Source organism: Juglans regia, chromosome 3 (assembly GCF_001411555.2).
Source record: "Juglans regia cultivar Chandler chromosome 3, Walnut 2.0, whole genome shotgun sequence".
NCBI classification, from domain to species: domain Eukaryota; kingdom Viridiplantae; phylum Streptophyta; class Magnoliopsida; order Fagales; family Juglandaceae; genus Juglans; species Juglans regia.
In genome coordinates, this window is record NC_049903.1 from 34,001,671 (window position 1) to 34,015,907 (window position 14,237).

Genomic DNA, 14,237 nt, shown 5'->3' on the forward strand with positions numbered 1-14,237 from the left:
GGGCTTGGTGCGTTGGACCTTTGTGGTGCAAGGGCCTAGCAAGGGTGGCCGTTGTGACACCGAGGTGCAAAGAGAGAGAGAGAGATGGATGTAACAGCATGCTTGGTGTGGTGGCTCACGGTCTCTGTGTGGGAGAAAGGGGGCGATGGAGATGTGAGGGAGAGAGTATTGGGCTAGGAGGAAGAAGAAGGATGGGGTTTCTGGGTAAGTGCTAAAAAGATGTCGTTTTGACTTCAGTTTTTTTGGGACTGGGTTTCGAACTAATTTGGGCCTGGTGCTTCTAAACGGGCGGGGTCATGATAAGTAGTCTAAGGGAGGTGAAATAGCAATGTTGTAAACCACGTTATTCCTTCGTCACAAGTGAGAATTTTTAATAAAATTGAGATGAAATTATTATTAGACATGTGACTTCTGGCTCTTTTATTAAAAAAAAAAAATACCATTCATTTAGAACGGCTGGTTTGGATGTAATGACTACAATCTATATATGTATTTATTTTACAAATGTATACATAAAATGAAATTTAAGGTGTCATTTAGATACATAAATTATATCATCATATTTGATCATTATAATTTTTTTAAATTTTTATATAAAATATAATAAATAATTTAATTTTTTAAAATTTTAAAATAATAATAATATTAAAAAATATTTTATTTAAATAATTTAAAATCAGCTAGTCTCAATATCAGTAACGTAAAAACAAGGCATGCTATGATCCAAACGCGCGCATTTTGATGCGAGATTTTTCGACAATGTCAATCATAGAAAGTTAGAAACTAGTCGGTAATTACGGTGATACCACCTTCTTAACGCGCTTTCATGATGCCCTTTGAGGAACCACAGACAGAAGGCCGTTAGACTCTCATAATTGGCCGTTGTAACTTCAAACATCAATGCACACCTTTCTCTTTTTCTCTCTTTCCCATTAGGGGCCAAATAGTTGGCACTATTTTCCGCCCTTATCCGTTCAACTATCCCGTAAATTACACCAACATCACGGTCTTTCCCGGGAATTCGCACAGAATGGAAAACCCAACGTGCACTAGAGTTCTATTTCCCTCCCTTCCTCAGGTCTCTGTGCAGCGCTCTTTCTCTCTCTCTCTTTCATTCTCATTCTACTAAACACCATAATCACCATTCAATTGTATCCCACAAACAAGTGCTAGGGTTCTGTTTTCGCCCAAATTCTGTCGTTTTTTCTTCGGACACCAATGGCTGTAACCCAAGGAACAACGGGTGGTTTGAAAACTGAACCAGAATCTACCGCTACAATCTCAGATTCGGGTATGACAGGTGGAGCAACGGTGTGTGCGAGCGGCAATGTGAAGAACGAGGGCAGTTTCGGATCTCAGATCGATACTTCGGCTCCGTTTGAGTCCGTGAAGGAGGCAGTGAGTCGATTCGGTGGACTCGGTTATTGGAAACCCCACAACAAGAGGCTGGCCGAACCCGAGGTTCTCTCTCTCTCTCTCTCTCTCTCTCTCTCTCTATATATATATATATATTTATATATAGAATATCTATATATATATATATATATATCCTTTTCTTTTAATTTCTTGCTTTTTTGTATATAACAAAGAGTGGGTTTTTAATTTTGACCTGAAAATAAAAGGTTAGAATATTTGATCTGTTCTTCAAGTTTATTTCTCATCCTCAGAGTAAAAGCAGAGTCGTGAAGTTTATACTCTATAGATTATATAGTTTAAATCCTCTTGTTGTCGTCAAGTCATATGCTGCGTGACAATTGTCATAGGCGTATGAATAGAGTGCTCCGTCAGCTGTCAAAGCTTACCATGAATGTGTTTTCTATGGCGACTGTGATCCATAGGATGACCTTCTTATGTTTTGAAAACGGTTCTACTTTGCTAAATCATCTGACAGTAATTAATCTCAATGTGACAGAAAGATTGTAATGTTCACAGGCAGACTGTTAAAAGGGCAACTTTTAGCACCCCAATGTAGTCCACATTTTGTGCACATCGTTCTTGAGCCTGGTATAATCGATCTAAACTTCCTTTTTTTAAACATCAATGTGGCTGTTTTAGAGTTCATCTCAGCCATTGTTTTCAGGATGGGTCTTGGTCAGTTGCTCTGCCTGAAATGTATTACATAGAAAGTAAATACGAATTGGGCATCCGTGTTTAAAAAGTTTTATCATGTTATGGTTAATGTTGCTTATTAAATGCATTGTTGCATTGTGGGCTCACTTACACATCACATGCCCGCCATTTGTGTCTCCTCAATTGGAATGATCCCACCGAGAATCGTGCCTCCAAAGGAGGTGCGTGTTTTTCCCTTACACATTTGGAGTTTCTGATTCTGCGGCTCTCTGAGCTCTTCGTTGCCAAAATTATCGTGGAGGTTTCCCTTTGACATTTGTAGGCATGATACCTCATTTATTTGCATCTGTCTGGTTAATGATACTTGATTGTTTTGTAACAAGTTTTCTCTATTGGCAGCATCGGATGGAGGAGGTTGACGTTACAAAACCAGAGGAACAGTCAGCACAGATGGACAAAGACCTGATCGTAAAAGAGAGGAAAACACTGGAGGTCTTGAAAGAACTGGAGTCCACCAAAGCAAGTGTTGAAGAATTGAAATCAAGGTTACAAAAAGAAGCATCTGGATTTAGTTTGACCCTTGAGACAAATATGGATGATAAGAACATGACTCATAAGGTGAAAAAGGAAGATAAGGGAAACCATGTGAATCCAAATTCAGTGGAAGGTTTGAGCTCATGCCCTTGTTCAGCTCCAGGTTTAATCTTGTTGGAACTCAAACAAGCTAAGTTGAACCTCAACAGGACCACTAATGATCTTTCTGAGATTAGAGCTTCTGTTAAATCCTTTAACAAGAAATTAGACAAGGAAAGGATCTCACTCGGAAAAACTCATGAGAGGTTAACTCTAAGTTCTTCAAAAGTATCCTCTCTTGGGGAAGAGCTAAACCAAACAAGACTAAAGCTACAGTCGGTAAAAGATTCTGAAATTAAAGTTGGTTCTGATCATGCGTTAGATATTTCGGAGGAGCTCCAAAGACTGAGTTCCGAAGCAGAACAATTCAAAAAAGTGGGAGAAGCTGCAAAGTTAGAAGTTCTGAGAGCAATGTCCGAGATTGAACACACAAAAAATAAGATAAAAACAGCTGAAATCAGGTTGGTTGCAGTCCGAAAAATGAAGGAAGCAGCTAGAGCGGCAGAAGCTGTTGCTCTTGAAGATATCAAGGCTCTATCGAACCATGTGACCCCGTCTAGAAACCATTTGCAAAATCCTGACAGAGTAACTCTTTCGTTCAAAGAGTACTTTTCTCTGACCAGCGAAGCTCAGCAGGCTGAGGAACTTTCTAAGAGGCGAGTAATAGATGCTATGCTTCAAGTTGATGAAGCAAATGTATCTAGAATGGAGATCTTAAAAAGGGTGGAAGAAGCTACAAAGGAAGTTAAAATTAGTAAGGTGGCATTGGAAGAAGCTCTGAACAGAGTGGAAGCTGCAAACAGGGAGAAGCTAGCAGTTGAGGAGGCTCTTCGCAAATGGATACGCGAGCATGGCCAGAGAAGACGTTCTGTCCACAACTCTACCAAGTTTAAGAACTCTTGCCCGTCCCTCCATCGAAGAGAGTCCCACCTACTTCACTTGAACGGGCTGAATTTGGCTAGTGATGGTTCCACACCTGTATTGAAGCCAACACTATCAATAGGAAAAATACTAAGCATGAAGCTGCTTATGCAAGAGGAGTTTGAATCAGGGATGCTGGCACAGAGAAGCTCCGTGAAGCGAAAGGTATCACTGGGTGAGATGCTTAGTAAACAATACAGTGATCAACCTTCCTTTCGGAAGGCTCAGAGGGAGGAGAGTGGTCGGAAGCAGTTGTCTGCAAAGAGAAAGCAGTCTGGATTTGCTAGGTTCTCCCTACTTTTGGCAAAGCAAAGCAAGAAAAAGAAGAGGCCAACTCCAGACTTGAGGTAACGCAGTAAGTTAATCAAGATCCCAATTACTTGTCAAAATATATATATATATATATATATATATATACTTCAAGATCTCAATCAAGCACCGACTTAAAATTTATTTTTTCAGTCCCCTTCTTTTCGTTCTGAAGTGCGTTCCTGGTTTAAAATTATGTATGATTGTGGTTCAATATTGGGTATCTCGGCCTGTAATTTGGTATTTCCATCCTGCTTGTGCTGGTTGTAAAGCTGTTCGTTATTTTTACATAATCCTTGACTTTCTTTTATGGCGAGTAAAAAGGTCATATTTGCGTATTTGGCCTTGTTTTATGCTGCGTCCCATTTCTTATAATGCGGAGAAAAGTATGTTCCAAGTTGGACTTATGTTGCTCAAGCAAAAAAAAGTCATGTCGTTGCTGATGTGATTGCAATTGCAGCAAAAGCTTCGAACTTCATTTCCAATTCCACAACATTTGTTACAAAATGAACAAAGTACGAGATTTTAGATTTTCCCAAGGAAGAAGAAGAAGAAAAAGAAACAAACCATGCATATGGCAATGTTAGATTTTTGTTTTTAACCCCACCTTGTGTATCTCTATCCAAGGCATACCTCACAATTCACGTTCAGCTTGAGCGCCGATGAACTCGACCACACTCGAAACAAGCTCCCCAACCTCAACAGGCGCCGTCGTATCGACCACCAATCTTGGGACATCGCCAATATCGTAATCCGTACAGCCAGCGTAGCCTTCCAACAGCCTCTCGATATCCCGCCACGTGGCTGGCTTGTGCCAGCTGGCAGTTCCATCAACAGAGGCGCCGCGCCGCTCGAGTCTCCTCCTCCACTCTTCTTCGTCAGTGGGCTTGCACTCGACGATGAAGACGCTGGCCCGAGAAGAATCAGCGAGCTGGACAAGGCGGTCGAGGTGGGATTTACGGGAGAGAGGGGAGTCGACGATGACGCTGATGCCGATTCGGAGCTGGGTGGAGGCGAAACGGTAGATGACGTCGTAGGAGAGGTCGTTGAGTAGGTTGGAAGCGGCGGTGGACGAAAGATGGAGGAGAGAGCGTTGGAGAGGTAAGGTGGAGTCACGGACGTCGTCTTTGTCAACGAGAGGAATTCTGAGAGATGAGGCTAAAGATTGGGCTAAAGTGCTCTTTCCGGTGCCGGGATGTCCTTTCATTAGTATTATCATTTTCTTCTCTTCGTTTGCCATTCTCTCTGTGAGTGGAGGAGCTATATGTGTGCAAAACAGAGTTTAATGCTCGGAGACGACTGGGTTAGATTAGGATCAGATTGGATGATTGTACCACTGCTTCTGTTATTTTTTAATGAAAAAAGCTTTTTTGTCTGTTTTTCAAAGGAGACACGTTGATGAGACATTAGGTAGATAATTGACATGTCATTTATCTAATTTCATATTATTTTCTTTTTAAAAATGATGATTTAAATAAAATAATCACAGTTATAAAATATTTTATAAAAATAAATTTATAAAATCACATATATATTATATTTACTTTATAATAAAAATAGATTTATAATATAATATATTAAGTTAAATCTCGTCAGTTTTTAAATTTATTAAAATATTTTTCTTTAATTTAATACAAAATAATAATAATAAAAAAACAAAGGGGTTGGGAGACAGCCCGCCAATGAGGGGTATTTTCCTCTTAAATGAGACCGTTGATTGGTACTTTATATTAATATTCTTGTTGCTGTATATAATGATCATGTTGTGAATGAAATTAATAGGTATGTGAAGTGATAGAAAATGATTCTGATTAAGAAAATATTTTCTTAATGATATTTTAAATTTATTTTATTTTTTAAAAATATTTAAAAAGATTAAAAGATCTATGTAAAAAAAAAAAATTCAAAATGGTCATACGTAATATTGTAAAAAGGAAAATGCTAGATGCCCTGCTGGGGGCTCTCGCTGGGCTCTAGCATTTTTTTAAAATATTTTTTTTAAAGAAACTATAATATTATTAAAAAATATTTTCTTAATCATTAAGTAAAATAAAAAATTATAAAAAAATATTTTTTAATATATATATTTTTTACTTTCTGATTAAGAAAGTATTTTCTTAATGATGTTTTAAATTTATTTTATTTTTTTAAAATATTTTAAAATATTAAAGATCAATATAAAAAAATTATTTAAAATGGTCATACTTAATATTGTAAAAAGGAAAATACTAGATGCCCCGCTAGGGGCTCCTGCTGGGTTCCTATTGGGCTCTAGCATTTTTTTTAAATATATATATATATATTTTTTAAATTATAATATTATTAAAAAAATATTTTCTTAATCATTAAGTAAAATAATTTTTTATAATTTTTTATTTTATTTCGTGATTAAGAAAGTATTTTTTAATATATATTTTTTACTTTCTGATTAAGAAAGTATTTTCTTAATGATGTTTTAAATTTATTTTATTTTTTTAAAATATTTTAAAATATTAAAAGATCTATATAAAAAAAAATATTTAAAATGGTCATACTTAATATTGTAAAAAGGAAAATGCTAGACTAGCATTGTTTTTAAATATATTTTTTTAAAAAAACTTATAATATTATTAAAAAATATTTTCTTAATCATTAAATAAAATAAAAAATTATAAAAAAAATTTTAGAATTTTTTATTTTATTTTATTTACTTTCTGAGTAAGAAAATATTTTTTTAATAATATTTTAAATTTATTTTATTTTTTAGAAATATTAAAAAATTTATATTAAAAATTATTTAGATAAAATATATATAAAATAATACTACATCTCAACGGGAGCTCCCAGCGGGCTGTAGCGTCACCTTAAAAAATATTATAGGAGCGGTGGGATTTAAACTTTAAAATTTAGTAGTATTATAAAAGAAGTTATAATTTAGAGCGTAAAATGCAATTTAAAGTTAAAGTTGATGGTTGCAGAGCTGTCTAAATGTTGCTTGTCACAGGCTATAAAACCTCATCTGGAATGCTCGTTGGAATAGCCCGCAAGAGTCCCCAACGACAATTCCATCCCACGCGTTGTCCAACCCACCACTCTAACGGATTATATTCTCTCTCTCGGCTACCTAGAAGTTTGGATTGAAGCGCCGGCTTATCTTCACAAGGTAAGAAAGCTAATTCCACAACTGCGAACTTTAACCCCCGACCTTTATTCTGAGATTCCCAGATTTGGTTCCTTTGTCCAATTTTCTTGGTTGTCAAAGGGGTCTGCTGCCTCTCTTTGGTTGTGATTCTTGACTCTTATGTTATTTTTAATGGTTTTTGCTGTATCTTCTGCGTATGCTTTTTATATCGAGGTTTCTTTCTTGTTATGATGTTCCACATCTTCGCCAAAATCTGTGGAATTACTCATCTGGTTTCTGGGATTGCCAATTAAAGTCTTGGTTTTGGATATGCCTTGTTTGAACCTGAGAGACACAAAATTCTTCTTTATTTATTTTTTTCCCAAACTCTTGGCACTTATCTTTGTGTAAATTATAGTGTCTTATTGTTTCTTCTCTGTTTGTGCGTATGTTTTGGGGTCTAATAACTGGACTAGAATCCATGGGAGTCCATATTATAGTGGTTGAAGATTACCTGCAAGGCAAGACGCTTGTGATTGCACAGTTAGAAGCCTTTTTGGGCTTATTCATTAATCAAGTAGAATGATCCAAAGCCCCTGTTTCAGCATTTGTATTTAGAGTCTGTTGCGTTTTAATTACGGGGTTGATTAGGCTTGTGGTAAGAGGTTTATAACTTTATATTGGCACTGATAATCAACAAGCTGCTTAGGAGTTCCGAAGATTTTACAATTCTAGATCATTATCTGGAAGAAGTCTAATATCACTAATAGGGCGTAAAGACCTTTATATCAAACTTAAACAAGAAAAGTTTTAACTAGCGCTTGGTATCACAATTGCATATCATCTTAAAAACCATAGGCAATGTTGAGGTGATTTGAAAAATAAGCGAACACCAGTGTGGAGAGTGTTTCAGCTTGTTTGAACAAAGAAATCAGCCCTAACTTATTATAAGTATGTGGGAGTACAACATATTTCATTTGAATTTAATTACCTAAGCTACATCTTTCACGTCCATTGTCAGTGTAGGTTTAAAATGCCAGTCAGGTATAATTACCATCATGGAATGTCTTACCACTAGTTTCTAATTTTTCTAATAATTTTAAAATCCTTCTCAGAAATTATTATGAGTTATGGTCTGTGTATGTTTCACTAGAAATTAATTTTCCATATCGAGGTTATGATATTTTTGTTAAATATGTGCGACTTCAGGCACAATGGACATGAGAGTTGGGCTCTTACTTCTTGTAGTGTTGGGTGCTAGTTGGGCTTGTGATGCTAGACAACTGGTGAGCACTGAGTTGCATCGTGGGAATGGAATTGAGATATCAGGTGAAATCTTCAACTGAACTCTTAATCTTGTTATTGTTCTTTAGCATTTGCATGTTTTCATTCTTTTTTTTTCACTTCTTAATCTCTAATTACCATCATATTTACTTATAAAAAAAAAAATATATCTAATTACCATTGTGTAAGGGCTGAAAATGCAAATCTAAGCCATTTCTACTTGTTCGAACCATCCGATTAGAAATTTGGTTTGCACATTAGAAGTCAACAGGGATAAGTTTAAGTCCTTGTATTTCAGCATGCCTTAATTCAGTTTTCGCAGTTTTAGATAAAACTCCAAGAAGTCCTGCTTAGCCTTGTCATAGAACTGGTAGCTTAAGTATCTATTTGTTGTCGGTGGTGCCTTTCATATTTGACAACACGTTTTTTTATAGGTAACATATTTGATAACACTTAAACTTAGCTCAGCCAAAATTACAGGCACACAGTCTCTCTCTCTCTCTCTCTCTCGCACTCTCTCTACACACACACTCACACACTTTCACTGTTGACTTTTAGGGCTTTCTAGGTTTAAATCCCACAATTAGCTTAATTTTGGGACATGATACACTGGGAACGTTACTTTGGGCTTGCTAAGGCCTTTAAATAAGAAAATCATTACATCTCTACATCAGTTTGCAGCCAAATATTGAACTTGGTTGAGATTTTCTTCAAACAAGTGCATACCTTGCCCAAGTGCGGGTGGTAAAAAGAATGCTCCCTGAACATGACAAAGTCGGGCACTTAAAATGCATAGAGCTATATCTCATCAACCTCGATATATTCTTTGCATTTTGCAAACATTTATGCTTAGAAATTAACGATTATTACTTGTAGGTGTCACCAAACTATAATCGTATTTGCCAAAAAATTCTTTCTGTAAGAATGAAATCTACAGATAGCTTCTATTGGCTATGCTAAGAAATTTAATGGTCCACGTGTACCTTTATTTTATTGGAAAGGTAAATCATTTATCCTGTCATGAGAATGTTACAAAATTTATGTTGGCACATGTTTTGGTTCAGTTATGGAGATCAACTACCAGGATCATGATATCAAAGTTCAAAGTATGGAGGAAGTTTTAGGGAATGACAAAGTATGTACATTGTGTGAGGAGTTTGCTTCCGAGGCACTTGATTACTTTGCTGAAAACAAGACCCAGACTGAGATCCTTGATATCCTCCATCTAGCCTGCTCTCGGGTTGGCTCTTTCAAACATGAGGTATATTTACTGTTTCAGCCGAGTTTTTACATTAGATAAAACAAGGTAATTGTGGTGCAAAACAGTTAGCGTCATCCCTGACCCCCAAAAGTTCAAGAGGAAACAAATTAGTTTTTGGTTGATCTCAGCCACTACAATTACTTATTTTTTCTCATGTCTAAGTCATCATACTTATTGAGTGGTGATGCTGATTGATTTTTTGAATTAATATATTTAATGATGTTGAATATTGGTCAATTTTACCTCCGTGTGCTCAATTTGAATTGCTAATAGGTTCTAGATATATATATATATATCTGTATAATTATAGTTAATCAAGAAGTTTTCTTCATAAGAAAAGAAGGCATAGCCCAAGTACACTTAATTGGAAATTTGTGTGTCAAATAAGTATTTGAAAGCTTATTTTTATGTATGGAAACATATAGAACATTGACTAATCTTAAAACTTAATTGGTGTTTGATTCCCAATGGCTGCTCCCCTTCCCCTTTTTTCTCTCCTAACTCATATTTTTCCTTTTTGCAACTGCAAAGTGCATCACTTTGGTGGACTATTATGCTCCCCTCTTCTTTTTAGAGGTTTCCTCTTTACAACCTGAAGAATTCTGCCGAAAAGTCAATTTCTGTCAACAAATTGCTATGGTTTCTTCTCAATTTCATGAAGACAGCTGTGGGCTTTGCCACCGTGCTGTTTCAGAAATACTAGTTAAGTTGAAAGATCCTGACACACAGGTATGTTCTTGCTTCATTTCCTACACATAAATCATGATAACTTTGAATGATTTATTTCAATTTAAGAGCAAATGTTTACCTTTCTGACCTTGATACACACATGGTTTTCTAGTTAGTATAATTAAAAAGGCACTAAGGTTTACAGAATGTTTAAGTTTGGGACATATGTCTCATATTATCACATTTGCATATATATATATATATATATTCTCACATGCACACACACAGAGTGAAGCCCTATACTGCTTCTGGACATCATCTAGCTGGGTTAGATTTCAGTTATATGGATGAAGGCCCAACCCAATGAGAACTGTCACCAAACTAAATATGCACACTGATGCCCTCTTTGAATTGTAAGCAAAATTCATTCCAAAAGTTGAAGAAGAAAATAAGTGCACAGATAAAGCAAGAGCCAATGTAGTTTTAGACTAGTAGCCGCTACTTTAATTAGATCAAAATCAATATGATGGAATTTGAAGATTACAAGTTCAACTTGTGATTGAAATATCAATGTAAAAACATAGTGGAAATGATGGTAAATGACAAATACACAGAACTTCAGTCAGCTGCATATATTTAGATATATATGGAATTTGAAGTTGATAATAGAATCTTGTAGTTACATAGTTGCAGTATTACTACCAGCTTAATTTAAATCATAATTTCATCATCGAAAGAATATTCATGACCATTTTGTCAGACCATTTGTTTAATTTTTCCACAATTCTATCTTGTGGAACAAAATAGGGATATATCTCACTACATACAAGGATATCTCAAACCAAAAACACAAAATTACAAGGTCCAATAGACCATTGATGATTACTGCTGAGTAGGCAACTAACACCTTATCGTACTTTTATGTCAGCTAGAGATCGTTGAGTTGCTTTTGAAGGCATGCAATTCCATGGAGAACTATGCGAAAAAGGTGAGAACAAATATGAGAAATCTTTTGGGGGGATTCTAATCAAAGAAAGTAAATTGAAATATACCCATCTACTCAGTTGATCTAAATAATTGATTTTTTTTTTTTTTCTGATTTAGTTTTACTTATAAAAAAAAATCTGATTTCTCATGTCCCTTAATCTATGTGGAGGGTCTTAACACCTGAATGATATGCTCATTCTTTTAACATGCTTGAGAACTGAATAGGTAACTTTACGATTAATGACACAAGGATGCTATATGTTGGTCTGTTCAAGGTCAGTGGAAAAAGAGAAGTACCAGAAGAGGATAACCAGGCCTTCTGCCGGGTTTTTAGTGTTTAGGGACATGTTTTGGAATGAGATATTCATGATCAGAGAAAGTATTAATTTACTGTTTATTTACTGTGCTTAATTTTATAATAGCCTAAATTCTTTGGCAGTGCAAGAAGATGGTTTTCGAGTATGGATCTCTAATCCTAGCCAATGCGGAGAAAATCCTGGAAACATCAGACATATGCACCACGCTTCATGCCTGCAATTCGCCTGCAGCTAGTAGCAATGAAGCATCACACTCGACAAAAGTATCTGTGCTATCCGATTCTTAGTTATGGCAGCAAATATCCAACGGAGTGAAAATGCACATTCGGACGATATTTATACTATCATTCAATGTCATGTGTATGTATAATAACACAACGTCATCATGGTGCTTGTGTTGTACATTATGTGCTCGATCCCAATCTACTGCTTACACGAAAGTTATTTTATCTCATAATGTTCCACAGTTCTAGGATATGATCTCATTCTCATAAGTTGATGAGTTTTGTTATCTGAACGCATACATGACCAATGTAATAATAGATGGAGAAGGATAGATGAAAAATACTTTCAGCAATACCGTTGGAAGCGGTGCAGTTAAATGGTTGTGCGTTTTCAGCTGCTTTGTCGCAAAAGATGTTTTCTCTAGGCAAAAAGAGGATGAAAAATGAGCAGATGCATGTTAAAATCTTAAAACTCTAGAGGGAAATTGTGGCATGTGGGATATCATTCCACAAGCTTTGACAGTTTGACATGTCCTACAACAATTCTCAATGATATGGTATTTACAGTGCATGGACTTATCAATAGGTTTTGGAACAGTTTCCCAATGTCAAAATGCGCAGATCACTAATCTCTACTAAAGAGCTAAAGCGTAGGCATGAATGAAGTGTGCTGGAGGTGTCCAATGGGAGATTTTCAATGCTCATGTCAAAGAAGGATTGATAAATATAAGAACGCATAAGAGAGTGCAATATTGGGCCTAAAGTCTCTTCTAACTTTTATGTAGTTCCTTGTCCAATGGTTACCCCAAGTAAGAAGAACCATTGTTGTGGCAAGTAAAAGAGACTTCTGGCCCAATGCTCGAAACTCACTCTGCATGCTTATATTGATCAACCCACCCTCTCTCTCTCTCTCTCGCTCTCACACACACACACACACACACACATGGCCACACCCAAATGCAGCAATCCGTAATTAATCTGATAGCACAAGCTGCCTCAGGTGTGCAATCGTACTAGCTAGCTAGCTAGCTTCTCTAGCTAGTTTTGTGACCATGAACAGTAAATCCACATGCAATTGTTAAGAGCGGCCAAGCATGCACAAAAAAGTAGTAGAGAGAAGAAAAAAGAAGTGGAATGGCTTCCATGAATTATTGTACGTCTACTTGAAATTTCTCTATTAAAAGCAACAAAGCTATGCCTTGAAAAGATGAAGCTTCAAGTAGTACTGGTAACACCTTCCCCGATGTCTCGACACATAAGCCTGCTCGTTTCACAAAACTACTGGTAATTACTGTCTTTTTGTTGGAGTGTCCAATCCGTACTTGCAATGGATAAGCAAGCAAATATGAACCCGACAGACTATGCTTTTGGCTTTCACCATTCCCACGACCACTCTTTGCAAGCAACTTTCCCCGTGGATAAGGATCCATTGAATTTCAGTATTTATCTTGTGATAAGATATATATATATATATATATAAGGGTAAATATTAATTATATTTGAAGCTTTTTATGCAATAGATCATATGTATTTCTCGTCTAAAAAATTCTAGTTATTCATAATTAAATTGAATCCACATTAATTTTTTTAAAGTAGATTCGTGGAAGGTATTCATTAGTCTCATCAAAATGTTTCATTTCAGCATTAAAAAAAAAAATGAATATTTAGATATTGATCGAGACACAATTAATTAATTAAGAAAGAATTTTCCATAGGAAATTTGTAATATCGCGCGCATTTAAGTTTATATATATTCAAGACATTGAGGATATTTTAATTGCATATATAGAATTAAAGTGGGGGAAAGAAGGGGACAGGCCAGAACACATTTACATATATGATACCTTGAAGGAGGAATGTTTCAGACAGATGCGTGCAGGACATGAGGAGCCCAACTATATACATGAGTAAGTGGTGCATGCATGTCTCGATGGTCGTTGAATATTGGCCCGACAGATTCAAGATATGAATAAAAATGATATTAGGTGTAGATATTTATTTTATATAAAACGAACATTAGAGCATCATTGTGATCATGATGAAGCCGGCCTAACTCCTATATATATAGTCAATAAAAGTAGCTTTTATATATTTTCTTGGATACTCCTCAACAACTACTTTTATATATATATATATATATAAAAGATCTTTTCAGCATCTTACAATTCAAATGTATTATAATATCTTACATTAATCAACCTATTAAAATACAGTCTCTAGTCCACTTAATTATCTTAGTTATTTATTAAAGGACTCTCTAAAACATGATATTTAGAATTTTATAATCAACTGATTTCACAAAAATAAAATTATAATCAGATATAATTTCATGTGAATCGTTAAATTAAATTTATAAAAAATTTAATATATACATATATATATATATAAATATCAAGTTTATATTGTGTCAAAGAGATGTATTAATTAGCTTCGTTAAATTTATATATTTATAAATAAATATT

General features: G+C 35.4%; 3 protein-coding genes across 4 annotated transcripts; 2 read left to right on the plus strand and 1 right to left on the minus strand.

Annotated features, from left to right (window-relative positions):
- The first annotated feature begins 971 nt into the window (after positions 1-971).
- Positions 972-4,287, plus strand: LOC109019256 (WEB family protein At2g38370-like). Its single transcript, XM_019001526.2, has 2 exons — positions 972-1,461; positions 2,470-4,287. Exons 1-2 carry the CDS (start codon positions 1,219-1,221, stop codon positions 3,973-3,975), a joined length of 1,749 nt encoding a protein of 582 aa, XP_018857071.2. The 5' UTR covers positions 972-1,218; the 3' UTR covers positions 3,976-4,287.
- A 280-nt stretch (positions 4,288-4,567) lies between these two features.
- Positions 4,568-5,173, minus strand: LOC109019255. Its single transcript, XM_019001524.1, has one exon. It carries the CDS (start codon positions 5,171-5,173, stop codon positions 4,568-4,570), a length of 606 nt encoding a protein of 201 aa, XP_018857069.1.
- Positions 5,174-6,945: 1,772 nt separating this feature from the next.
- Positions 6,946-12,153, plus strand: LOC109019257 (prosaposin-like). 2 transcript variants are annotated; one of them, XM_019001527.2, is made up of 6 exons: positions 6,946-7,075; positions 8,243-8,362; positions 9,382-9,578; positions 10,110-10,307; positions 11,176-11,235; positions 11,674-12,153. In XM_019001527.2, exons 2-6 carry the CDS (start codon positions 8,248-8,250, stop codon positions 11,836-11,838), a joined length of 735 nt encoding a protein of 244 aa, XP_018857072.1. In that variant the 5' UTR covers positions 6,946-7,075; positions 8,243-8,247; the 3' UTR covers positions 11,839-12,153. The 2 variants fall into 2 exon arrangements, with proteins under 2 accessions (XP_018857072.1, XP_018857073.1); XM_019001528.2 differs by having other exon boundaries at positions 7,073-7,194.
- The last annotated feature ends 2,084 nt before the right edge of the window (positions 12,154-14,237 follow it).